General features: G+C 45.4%; 2 protein-coding genes across 2 annotated transcripts; both read right to left on the bottom strand.

Moving 5' to 3' along the window:
• Positions 1 to 120: 120 nt before the first annotated feature.
• Positions 121 to 11,186, bottom strand: DIABLO (diablo IAP-binding mitochondrial protein; the record flags this gene model as incomplete). Its single annotated transcript, XM_079762354.1, has 6 exons — positions 121 to 900; positions 4,503 to 4,599; positions 4,738 to 4,848; positions 5,479 to 5,610; positions 10,003 to 10,129; positions 11,038 to 11,186. The coding sequence occupies 6 exons, from the start codon at positions 11,184 to 11,186 to the stop codon at positions 707 to 709; spliced, it is 810 nt and encodes a 269-aa protein (XP_079618480.1). The 3' UTR covers positions 121 to 706.
• A 142-nt stretch (positions 11,187 to 11,328) lies between these two features.
• LOC307093980 (uncharacterized protein) lies at positions 11,329 to 12,442 on the bottom strand. Its single transcript, XM_079762355.1, has 2 exons — positions 12,404 to 12,442; positions 11,329 to 11,591 (listed from the first exon to the last, which is right to left on the bottom strand). The coding sequence occupies exon 2, from the start codon at positions 11,565 to 11,567 to the stop codon at positions 11,433 to 11,435; it is 135 nt and encodes a 44-aa protein (XP_079618481.1). The 5' UTR covers positions 11,568 to 11,591; positions 12,404 to 12,442; the 3' UTR covers positions 11,329 to 11,432.

Here is a 12,442-nt window from a genome sequence, read left to right on the forward strand (position 1 = left end):
GGGGAGGGTAAAAGTGGGAGGCTGCAGAGGACCCCAGAAGATAACACACATTTTCATTTTTAAATGCAAAAAAAATTATTCTCCTTCAGATACAATAGAGAAACTCGAAGGAAAGAAGGACACAGGAAGCAGGTGTGGAGTAAGTCCTGTTGAAAGTACCAGGTAAACACTCTGCGTTCAGTCCCTTAAGAATAACGAATGGACTTTTGGCTGCTTGGCCTGGGCTGTCCTTACCGGGCCAGGGGGCCAGGCCAGAGAAGGCGTTAGAAACACTTAAAAAGAAATCTTACAAAGAGGACAGGCTCCCCTCTCCCCCAAAACTCACACCCCTATGCAGGGAGCAAATACTAACTCCTATTTGAATAAGTTTGGAAATGAGGTTAAAACAGCTACTGAACTTGTGGGCATGACAGAAAAGGACTCTGTCTGCCAGGTTGGTGAGATGCTCTGGGCAGGAAGTATAACAATCGGTGGGTGGGTGAGAGGGCAGCTGTGCTGAGTGGGGTGCAACGGTAAACAGGTTGCAGTGCCCCGGACTAAGAACCAGGTCCAGTACGAGCCTGAGACCAGGGGTCAGGGGTCAGGCACTCACAGCTCACAAATGCCTCTGGCCTGATGGGCCAGGGCAGGACCTGCGCCTCCTCTCCGTGCAGAGAAAGCGGTGCCGACCCAGGCTGAGTGGGCAGACGTGGGCGGGCTCAGGCGCTCAATCCTCACGCAGGTAGGCCTCCTGCTCCGGCTCAGCCCTGTCCTCCCCGTCCTGTGTTTTCTGACGGAGCTCTTCTGTCTGTGCTTCTGCCAGCTTGGTCTCTGCTTTCTGGGAGAGCTGGCGCACTTCCTGCACCTGCGACTTCACCAGCTGAATGTGATTCCTGGCGGTGATGGAGGCCTGATCGGCTCCTGCCGAGAGAGGGGACAGTTAAGCTGAGCAGGCCAACAGGGTGGGTGCGAGTGGCCGCAGGAAAGCCGGGGCTCCGTGGTTGTCACCTGAGCCCGTCCTCCCTGCCAGCCTTCTGTCTGCAGAGCACTCTCATTCCACATTCAGGTGTGCATTTTACTTTTTATTGTCAAAGTCCTAGCATATTTCTCCAGCTATGAGCAGCTATCATAATTATTACATGCAATCCCCATAATCTTTATAGCTACATAGCACTTAAAATAGATGCTTTATTAATTTAAATTCACAAATACTGATTTCTTTTTGATAAATTAAGAGAGCACTAATAAAATTGGCCATATATATATGGAATGCTTAGAAAAATATTACTATAAGTTTATATAATAGCACAAAAGGTATTTATTGAATGTCTTTTGCAATTTTGTTTAGAAACGTTTTTGAGCTCTATCATTTCTTTTACCTGTTGCTAGTGTAGTTCATCACGAGATAGGCATATTTACCCATTATCTAATGAACATTTGGATGGTTTTCTATCTTACTGCATTAATGAAAACCTTTGGTACAATGCTGAAAGGTAGTGGTTAATAGCAGGCATCCACCTCTCATTTCTGACCTTGATGGAAATGCTTGTCATATTTCACTGTTAAGTAGGATCAGCCTTTATCATTTAAGAAAATTCTCTCTATTCATAATTGTAGATAGAAATCAAATGGGTACCACATTTTACTGAAGGCTTTTGGTGCATACATTGATAGGATTACATGACCTCAAGTAGTGAATTATGTTGGCAGTTTTTTCCAATGCTGGATTATCACTGTATTGTGAGGGTGAATGGCTATGCTTGATTTACATCTGTATCTGTGACACTGAACTGTATTTTTGTTTTGGTGCTGGTCTAGTCGTCTTAGATCAGGCCTGTGCTGGCTTTATACATTATAATGGGAGGTTTTCCATCACCTTCTATGACTGGTACGCTTTCTGTAACAGGAATTATGTTTCTAGAAGAGTAGATTAAACTCTCCACAAAACAGCCTGGGCTTAGTGTCTACTTTTGGAGCACAGAATCTTTTAATACTATTTCAGCTTGTATGGTGATTGGTCTTTTTTTGGATTCTTTACTTCTTGGGCCAATTTGGGATTCTCATACAATGTAAAAAACCTTCAAAACAATAATAGCTCTTTCTGATGTTGCTTTTGCTCTCTAAAAAGCCACACGTGCCAAATCTTATTTTTAACCCTTTGCACTCGCTTTTTTCTCAAGCTGCTACCGATGCTAACCGTGTCAAGTCACACTTGACATCCGAGTGCAAAAGGTTAAATCCTTTTCAAGGAACCAAATTTTACCTTCTTGACTATTTCTTTTTAAGTTTCTTATATGTTTTATTTCTTTTATTCTTACACTATGTGGATTTACTTTGCTCTTTTTCTAAGTTCTAAGTAACTTAGTACTTCTCATACAGTGAACATTACCTGTTATTCATGCTGCTGTTCTTTGTATTTATGACACACACATGTCAATTTCTCTTTAAAGCCAATTAGTTTACAACTCAATTTCTCTTTAAAGCCAATTAGTTTACAACTCACGGGTCAGTTATATACTGCATTTATCATCACAGTTCTAAATATTTTTAATTTTCCATTTTGAGTTTTGGTGGGGGAGGAGTGTGAAGGAATTTGCTAAGTCTTTGTCACCTGGCACAAAATCAGCTTTTGTACACGTTCTATTTGTTTAAAAAGAATGTGTGTGGAGAGTAAACAAAATTTTCTTTTCAGTATATATGTTTGGTTAAGCTTTGAAAAATCATTCTTTTCCAACCCTTTTAGCTTTAACTGTTTTGGTCTTGACCAGTGAGTCTGAGACGCGTATAAAGCTCAATACCAGGTACCTCATGATTGTTATCTTCTCTATGAATTGTTCTGTCCCTTTTAATGCTTTGTCTTAAATCCTTTTTCTGATGTTGCTCTGCCAGTGTTTTTGGGTAACACTCTTTGTTTATGGTTCACTTTTTCTAACTTTCAACTTTCCTATGCCATTTTGTTTTAGGTGCCTCTGTAAACAGTTGTAGCCAAAATTCTTTCTAACATAATCTAAAAGGATCATTTAATAACAGTAAATTTAATCTGTTCTTATTGTGATTACTGATGTTTGCTGCTGTTCCTGTTTTCCTTTGCCTTTTCTAATAGGTTTCATTTCTCCTCAACTGCCCTGCTTTTCTGTGTCCCTTCCCCCATTCTCTTTGCAGTATTTAGCCGTGTCTAATGTTAAGCCAATGTCCCTCTACTTCCCAAAAAAGGTAAGAAGGCTTAGCATGCTTTCACTTCCCCAAATTGATTCATTTTTTAAAAATTTGTTCAATACTCAGAACTTTTATTCATTATTCTTGTATTTCAGTTGCTTATAATTTTTCTTCATAGAGTAGTTTTTCCAGAAAACATGTGTTTGGTAAACTTTGAGTCTTTATATGCCTGAAAATATCTTTATGTTCACATTTTAATGATATTTGGCTGGATAGGATATAAAATTCCAGGTTATTCCATTTGTCACCTCGCATCTGGGGTTGCTGATAAGACTGATGTCTGATTATACTTCCTTTGTAAGTACATCTATTTTTTTCTTATACTTTTGTTACATTCTGAATCTGTTTAGAGCCTTTGTGAGCCCGTTCAATCAGTTCCGGGAAATGCCTATGTTTTCAGCTAATGCTTATTACTTCCTCTCCTGTTCCCTCTGCTAGATTTAAGCCTGCCTGGTGAGTGGTCTGGGAGTCCCTCGGCAGTGCCTCAGCCAGTCTCCACCTCCACGCCAGACCTGTCTTCAGAATCTGATTCCTCAGGTTTTAGTTAACTAAGAAGTCTTTTTTGTACCTTTTAAAAATTTGGCACTAGAGACCCAAGTCTGATATCCTGAAATAGAAAAAGGCGTGTTTTAACATACCCGTATCTTAATAAGAGCTGGTCCTGGGCTATAATTTGTGAGCTACCTTTTTGGGACCATGGACCAGTCAGGTTTCCCTCAAAATACTTTTTAAAAAAATATATACTTTTATTGATTTCAGAGAGGGAGAATGGGAATTGAACTGTGACCTTCTGGTTCACAGGTCGATGCTCAAACACAGCCACACCAGTTGGGCCTAAACCCTAGTATGGCTGCTTGTGCCACAGCATCCTGGGTGAGTTACTAGCCCCCAGTTTCTTCACCTGTAAGGTGGGAATGATAACAACAGGTTCTACTTTAAGGGAACTGTGGGTGTTTAAATTAAAAGTATCTATAAGATGCTTACCACAAAGTCTGAAATAGACAAACATTAGTTACTCATTAATTATCTGGGTTATAAAATAAATAAAATGTTTAAAAACTATTTGAAGGCAGTCAAATTTTCCAGTTGGCACTAGTTTTACCATTTTATTTTCTAGATATTGACAACCTAGCTTCTACTGGCTTGGTCTCCAGGGGTGGTAACATTCCCCATTGTGCAAATAGAACGGGGACCTTTTCTCACCAAGTTAGAGCCACAGTGGGCTTTAGGCCATCTAATCCAAATCTCTCATTTGACCTCCAGAAGAGAACTCCAGTAGCACCTCCACAGTGAAAACTGGAACGTACCGGTGTGATACGCAGCTTCCGCCGCCATCTCTGAAAGACTAACTGCGGTCATCCAGGTGCTCTCCAGCCTCAGGTACTCTTGCTGCTTTGAAGTCATCTGTAAGTTGAACAAAGTGCTTCAGACAACAGGAAGGGGTTAAGCACATTTGAAAGGACTGATTGGGAGAACAGGGACTGGTGAGACACCACAAGGAGGCAGGAGCTGGCATACGGAAATGCCTGACTCCTTGCTTACCTCAACTCTGGCTCCTATGATCACCTGCCACACTTCATCTTCCTCCTGTGAATTCATCTTCCCGAGTAAACTTGTGTATTGTCGGTACAGAGAAACTAAGGTATAAACAGCCTACAAATAGAAAAACAAGTCTGAGTGAAGTAAGTGAGGCATATGACGTAGGATTGGTGAGACCCACACCTGCAGATGATGAAGTCCCATTACAGCAAACTGGCCTTCAGTCCTCGGCCTCCCAGACACGCACGGTGTGGGAAGTAGGGGTGGGTATTATTCCAGGGTGGGAGCTACACTTATTAACTTTTGTGTTTTTAAAAGCTTGTGAGTAACTCAGACATAGAAGAGAGCACAATGCAGAGAGGAATCGAGAAGGCTCAGAAAACTGCTAGAAAATAAAGATAGGAGCATTTTCAATGATTGTGATTACCCATATGCTCTATTAGCTCACAACACTGGTTTCCAAACTGCCCTCACAGAGGCCCCTGGTGCTGCTGGTGGTAGACTTTGGGCCCTTTCACCCCTAACTGAACCAAATCGTCTTGGTTCCCCTGTCTTATAAACTGCCCTGCTATATTTAAGGTTTTTCTTTTAGAAACCAGTGCTTTAGATCAGGGCAAGAGTAAATATTTTAGGCGTTGTGGGCCCTATAGCCTGTTGCAACTGTTAACTCACAAAAGCAGGCACCAGACTGGCTTGGTCTGTGAGCCAGGTTGCTAACCACTGGTCTAGATGAGGGAGGCTTACCTTGGTATACTCTGTGATGGCTTCAATCAACGCATACGTGGTCTGAGAGAGAAAGGTGGAGGTGCTATCTGTTACCAGAGACACAGCCCTCCTCATTAGTGCGTCGTTACTGAGAGAATGAGGCTCTGATTTCTGAAAGACACAAACATTTTCACTCAACTTCCAAAGCACGAGCTGACAAGGTGTCCCAGACAGCCAGGTGGAAACGTAATTCTCAGACTGCACCTGCACTGTGCTGCTTGTGTCAGCTGCTGCTTCTTAAGCTTTATTTTGGCTATTTAAAACAGTAAGGGGAAGTAATTCCAGAGCATGCTTTCTACCTACTTTTATTCTTTAGTCGCTGCTACAAACAGCACAGTTTTCTTTACATAAAAGGCTAGTAATTATAACCAACAAATCTCATGAAGGTATGATTCATTCATTACCACAATGCTAGATGCTTGGGATATAAAAAGAGAGATATTCTTTGCCCTCAAAGATTTCAGATAAGGAGGGGAAGGGCTGGAGCTTATAGAGAACTTGAAAAAGGAATGCAATCAAGACCAGGGAGCAATCACTTCTGTGTTGAATGAGAACAGCTACAAAAGGCTTCAGAGTTGAGGATTAAGCGGAGAAGAAAGTAAATGGGCGACTTTGAGCAGAATGAGCACTCTGACCTCAGCTATTATGTTAAAAAAGCCAATATAACCACCTGACTCTGCCTTTTTCTTCCTCAGCAGAGCCCTGTTCTACAACTAACAAGGAAACCAAGCCCCTCCATCATCTAGTGTCTTGTTCTTGCTAAAGAGTGTAAATACATAGTGTTGCCTGTTGAAAGCAGTAGTCAATAAATATCTCTGATACAGGAGCAAATCAAGAATTTATTTACCTTATCTGTATTTCATTCAATCAAATAAATATTCATTATGTACCGTACACCGAGGGGCTAGAAAGGAAGGAATGCCAGTATCTGTGCTTATGAGAACTAATTTTGATCTAGTCTGATAACTTACGTCTTCATAATGCCCTACATTTTACAGTGCACTTTCACCAGTTCCTCACAACAGTCCGGATAGTATCACTTCTTTTTTAACAGATGAGGAAATGGAAGCTCAGAGTAGTTATATAATTTCACCAAAAGGACAGACATCCAGACCTCACACTAAATCTTCCCATGGGCTCTGCTGATGGACTCAGGAGAGAGCCAAATGGACTATCATAAAATATAAAAATAGACATTAAGTGGTCAGAAAAGGAGATTGTTGGACGAGGAATGGCTTTAAGGAGAGGTGGACTTGGGCCTGAAGACAACTAGGATTAGTGGTGAGGCATCTGGTTAGAAGACACAATGAGGAAAAGAATGCATGCGTGTAGGGATGTTCAGGAACTGGGGCGGGAGGGCACGGGAGTCCCCTGGATTTGAGTAACACAATGCAGAGCTGCCGCAGGTGCTGAAGAACAAAAATGCTGTTCCTGCAGGAGAGCAACTAGAGGTTCCTCTTATGTGACCCAGACGGAGGTAAATGGGGCTTCGGACTAGTACACCAACTGAGAAAGACAAACCCAAAAATGTCCTAATTGTGACTGAAAATGGTCTGCTGTTCAAGTAAAGGTTTTAGGGTTAAAGATTCATCAGTGTGCAGCGACAAAAGTTAAAGTGGAAGCACAAAAAGGTGAGGGTTCATCAGTGAGCCTCAGAGGATGCTGAAAATACTTGTAATAAATGGAATTAACCTTAGAGGATAAACACACATTTAAGTATCAGGAATATTTTGCTAAAGTGGAATTTGCTGGTTTCCTATTTAGTTCTTCCTGAGATTATAACCAGTGATTGTTAAAAATAAGGTACCACCTTTCATATCAACTGTCTACTTAACAGTTCCACCTAGATGTCTACTAAATATCTCAGACCATCAATTCTTTATTTCTTCCTCCAAAAACCTATGGCACTCCATTCTTTCAGTTGCGTAGGCCTTTTAAAAGCATCTAGGTTATATACTCCACATCTGACCCATCAGCAAGCCCTATTCTCCCACCTCCACCGCTGCCCACCTAGACCAAGTGTACTATCATCTCGTGCCTAGACTCCTCTTGGTCTTCCTAGTTGCACATGCACCTTTAGAAATTATGTCAGGCGACATAATACCATATATGGAAAACCCTAAAGCCTCCTACCAAAAAATTATTAGAATAAATGACTTCAGTAAAGTTTCAGGATACAGAATCCATATACAGAAATCTGTTGTTTCTATACACCAATAATAAATGATCAGGAGAAATTAAGAAAACAGTTCATTCAAAATTGCATGAGAAATATAAGATACCTAGGAATAAATTTAACCAAAGAGATGAAAGTTCTATACTCTGTAAACTGTCAGACACTGAACAAGATAAAAATAAATGGAAGAATATCATTATAATGTCCTCACTACTAAAAGTGACATACAGATTCAATGCAATCCCTATTAAAATACCAATGGCATTCTTCTCAAATTAGACCACCTATTCCTAAAATTTATATGGAACCACAAAAAACAAACAACCCACACCAAATAACCAAAGAAATCTGTGGGAGCTATCATGCTCCCTGATATCAAACTATACTATAAAGCGACAATAATCACACAATATGGTACTGGCATAAAAAAAGACAGAACAATGGAAGAGAGAGTCCAGAAATAAAACCTCACTTATATGGTCAATCTATGACAAAGGCAGCAAGGATATACAGTGGGGGTAAAGACAATCATTTCAGTAAGTGGTGTTGGCAAAACTGGACAAAAATAGATCCTTTCTTACACCATATACAAAAACAAAAAATAGATAAAAAACTTAAATGTTAGACCTGAAACCATTAAACTCCTAAAAGGAAAAACACAGGCAATAAACTCTTTGACCATTGCTCTTAGCAATACATTTTTGAAAATATCTCTTCAAGCCAGTAACAAAAGAGAAAATAAACAAATGGTAATATATCAAAAAGTCTTGCAAAGGAAACCATCAACAAAGTGAAAAGATAACCTGCTGAATGGGAGAAGATATTTGCAAATGATACATCTAATAAAGGGTTAACATCTAAAATATATAAAGAACTCATACAACATCCCCCCCAAAAAATTAAAACATGTCAGGACCTGAGCAGATATTTTTCCCAAGATGGCCAACACACATGAAAAGATGTTCAACATCACTAATCATCACAGAAATGCAAATTAAAACCACAATGAATGATCACCTCACACCTGTCAGAATGGCTGCTAGCTACTATCAACAAATCAACAAGTGCTGACCAGGATGTGGAGAAAAGGCAACCCTCATGCACTGCTGGTGGGATTGTACATTAGTGGAGCCGCTATGGAAAATAATACAGAGTCTCCCTAAAAAATTAAAAATAGAACTGCCATACGATCCAGCAATTCCACTTCTGGGTATTTATCTGAAAACAAAATCACTAATTAGAAAAGATATAGCCCTGGCTGGGTTGGCTCAGTGGATAGAGCCTAGGTTGCAAGCTCGATCCCCAGTGGGGTGCGTGGAGGCAGCCAATCAATGATTCTCTCATCACTGATGTTTCTCTCTCTCTCTCCCCCTCCCTTCCTCTCTGAAAGCAATAAAAATATATTAAAAAAAAAAAAAGATATATGCATTTTATGTTCATTTACAATAGCCAAGATATAGAAGCAACCTAGGTGTCCAGTGATAGATGAATGGATAAAGATGTGGTATGTATGTGTATGTACAAACACATACACAATGGAATATTATTCAGCAATATAAAAGAATAAAATCCTGCCATTTGCAACAACATGGATGGACCTTGAGGGTATTATACTTCTACCTTTGCACTTGAGTTCCTTCTGCCTGGAAAGTCTTCCCCAAAATATTATATGGCTCACTCTCGCAGATCATTCTGATCTCAACTACCACGTGATCCGAGTGGACTTCCTAGACCACCTTATCTAAAACATAACAACTCTGTCCAACACTTCCTATTCCACCCTATTTGTTTTCTGCACAGCACTCATCACCTGGCTTTTTAAAAAAAGATGGGTTTTTTTATTGCTTTGAGAAAGAGAGAGAGGGAGAAAAAAAGAGGGGTTGAGAGAAAAATAAAATAGAATGTGCCCTGACTAGGAATCAAACCTATGACGCTCAACCAACTGAGCCACACCAGCCAGGGCCACCTGGCATTTTATATCTGTTCATTTTCTCCCCTTTCTTCTCTCTAGTATGTAAGCTCTAAGAGAGCAGGAACTCTGTTTTGTTCGGTGTAGGGTACACAAAAAACGCTCAAGACATTTTTGTTAAACGAAAGACTATTTCGGTGATAGACTGTAATATACTTATTTCTCTCTCCCCTCCTTATACAATTTGACAACTTCAGATACCGTTCCTACAAAAAGAGGCAACCAGAATGGGAATATTAATGTTTGGTCAGCTCTGAAAAGACGCTGGCACAGTCGAGAGTACACCATCTGTGTGTGTGTGTAACTATGAGGGCTTCCTGCGTGAGGACATGCTGCCGAATGACACATGGTGCCTTACCTGCGCAATGGGAACTGCACACAGGGTCACACCGACTCCCACGGCCACCGCTTTGTGCCATGGTCTTATCAACTCCGAGAAACAGCGCCTCCGGAAGCTGGCCACGACAGGAACACTCCGTCTGTATCTAGACACAGAGGCCACATTTATTTTTTAAATGTTTTTGTTTATTTCAGAGAGGAAGGGAGAGGGAGACAGGGAGAGAAACATCAATGATGAGAGAGAATCATTGATGGGCTGCCTCCTGCACACCCCCCACTGGGGATTGAGCTGCAACCCAGGCAGGAGCCCTGACCAGGAATCTGTGACTTCCTGGGTCATAGGTCAATGCTTAACCACCGAGGCACACCAGCTGGGCCAGAGGGCACACCCACCAATCTGTAGACGTCCCCGCGACCATTCACAGCGGGTGGGAACTCTAACTGCGGCTTCGCAGGAACCTCCGGGCAGGTGTGGGGTCGGCCTTCCCGGCGGCCGGCGGGGCGCGCTGGGCTGGGAAGCCCGGGACTGGCTGAAGTCCTCCCCGCGCTGCCCAGCTCCGCGAACCCCCGCCGGGCGGGAATGCGAGCCGAAAGGCGGCGCCGGATTCAACAGGTGCCAGGTGTGGCCGTTTAAGCTCTTTCAAACCTCACTCAAGCTCCCGCCAGGTGTCTGACAGTCCCCGCCGACCACACCTGGGCGGCAGGTGCTGCGAGGGTGCTGACCGACCCCCCTGCCCCTTCGGTCCGCAGGGAACACTTCCGCCGCCGGCTGTGCCCGGGCTTCGAGAGCAGCGGGAACTGGCGGGCAGGCCGAGCCGCCCCAGGAAGACAGCGGGAGGCCGGGGGCTCGCGTTCCGCAGGTGGGATAACGGAAAAGCCGCCAGTGAGGGAAGAACCCGCCCCGCCGAGGCGGGACGCCCTCGGACCGGAGAGAGGGGCGGGCCGATAAGGGAAGGGCAAGCCAGCAAGGCCGGCGCAGCGGCCCCGCCGAGCGCTCTCCGCGTCGCCTCTTCGTCTCCCGTCCCGCTCACCCACACCTACTCCGCGGCGGTACCTGAAGAAGGAGGATACGCTCCGCGACAGCCAACTCCTCAGAGCCGCCATCCCACAGCCGGCGGACGCCAGACGCACACGCCGGAAGTGACGAAGCTTCGTGAGCGGGGGGGCGGGGCGCGGCCTCCACTCCGGAGGGCCCGGCCCCATGACCACGCCCCAGCCCGAGGGAGCAGTCGTGATTGGGTAGGCGGGGAAGAAGGGGGCGGGGATTAGGGAAACGGCTGTAACGGCCGCGCCCGGTACCCAACCGCCGGAGCTTCCGCGTGGCGCGGGCCGGGCCCCGGCCTGAGGGCGCGGGGTGGGCGGGGCGAAGCCGGCCGTGGTGACGGGGGGCTGGACCCGGGCCCGGGAGTGAGGAGGCCGGGACGGGCGCGGAGCCGCGCGGAGGCGCTGTCACTTCAGCACCAGGAAGTAGGTGGTCCAGCCGGCCAGCAGCAGCGCGCCCAGGAGCACCGTGTAGCTGAGCAGCACGAAGGCCAGCAGCTCCCGCAGCAGCTGCAGCACGTGGATGGTGGACAAGGCCGGCATCGCCCTGCGCCGGTGGCCGAGGACCTGCGGGGCACGGGCAGCCGGGAGAGCCTGAGTACGCAGAGACGGTTCCGCCCGCGGCCAGCCTCCACCGGACACAAGGCGGCTGCTGAGCCGGGCTCTGCTCTGGGCGCCTTGGACGCAGGTGGCTGGGTGAGGTCCCGCCCTCCGAAGAGGAAAGGCCTCCCTAAGGCTAAGGAAGCCCAAAGCGCTGATTTTGGCCCTCACCACCAGCGGATGATCACTCTTTTAAACCAAAAGTCACCCCTGGTTCTTGGGCTCCCCGTCCGGATCTGGGCTTGGACGGCAGAGCAGCCTAGCTGTTCCCAGCTCCGGCTGCTGCATTAGTCTCCCTCCCCAGCCGCTCCCATCCACCTCCTGCATTTTTAATATTGCGAGTGCTGCTAATGGGCTGATGGAGTCAAGCTTTCTTTTCCCACCGCTCAGGCTGCAGCTCAAGCCATCTGCTGTTCGGGAGCGAAAGAGAAGAGACCACCTGGGGTGGGAAAGGCAGCAGGCCTCACTGCAGCCCCTCTGCAATCCCCTGGCCCCAACGCTTGTCAGTAGCAGGTCTGAGGATCTTTGCTTTGTGGTCCGGCATGCTAGCCCTCTGGCCGGCCAGGATTGCAGGAGTGCCAGGAGGTGGCTCTCAGTTTGATTCTGGGCTTATCTCCTTCCCCATCGTGCTCCTGTCCATCTGCTCCAGCCCCACTGCTCTTCCACCCCAGATGGAATCAGATGGTGACCATCACAAACCAGCTCTTTACCCCCACTGCTGCCCTGCCCAGGAACTCCCCTCAGCGCCCCACTAGCGTCCCTCTCCTCATTTCACTCACTTAGCCAAGTTCTCAGGACTCCGCCTCGGCAGCTCAGAG

The sequence above is a fragment of the Cnephaeus nilssonii genome, assembly GCF_951640355.1.
Source record: "Cnephaeus nilssonii genome assembly, chromosome: 22".
NCBI classification, from domain to species: Eukaryota; Metazoa; Chordata; class Mammalia; order Chiroptera; family Vespertilionidae; genus Cnephaeus; species Cnephaeus nilssonii.

Bases quoted from the DNA above. Each gene is read 5' to 3' on its own strand.
- LOC307093980 (XM_079762355.1), bottom strand. From the start codon at position 11,567: ATGCCGGCCTTGTCCACCATCCACGTGCTGCAGCTGCTGCGGGAGCTG.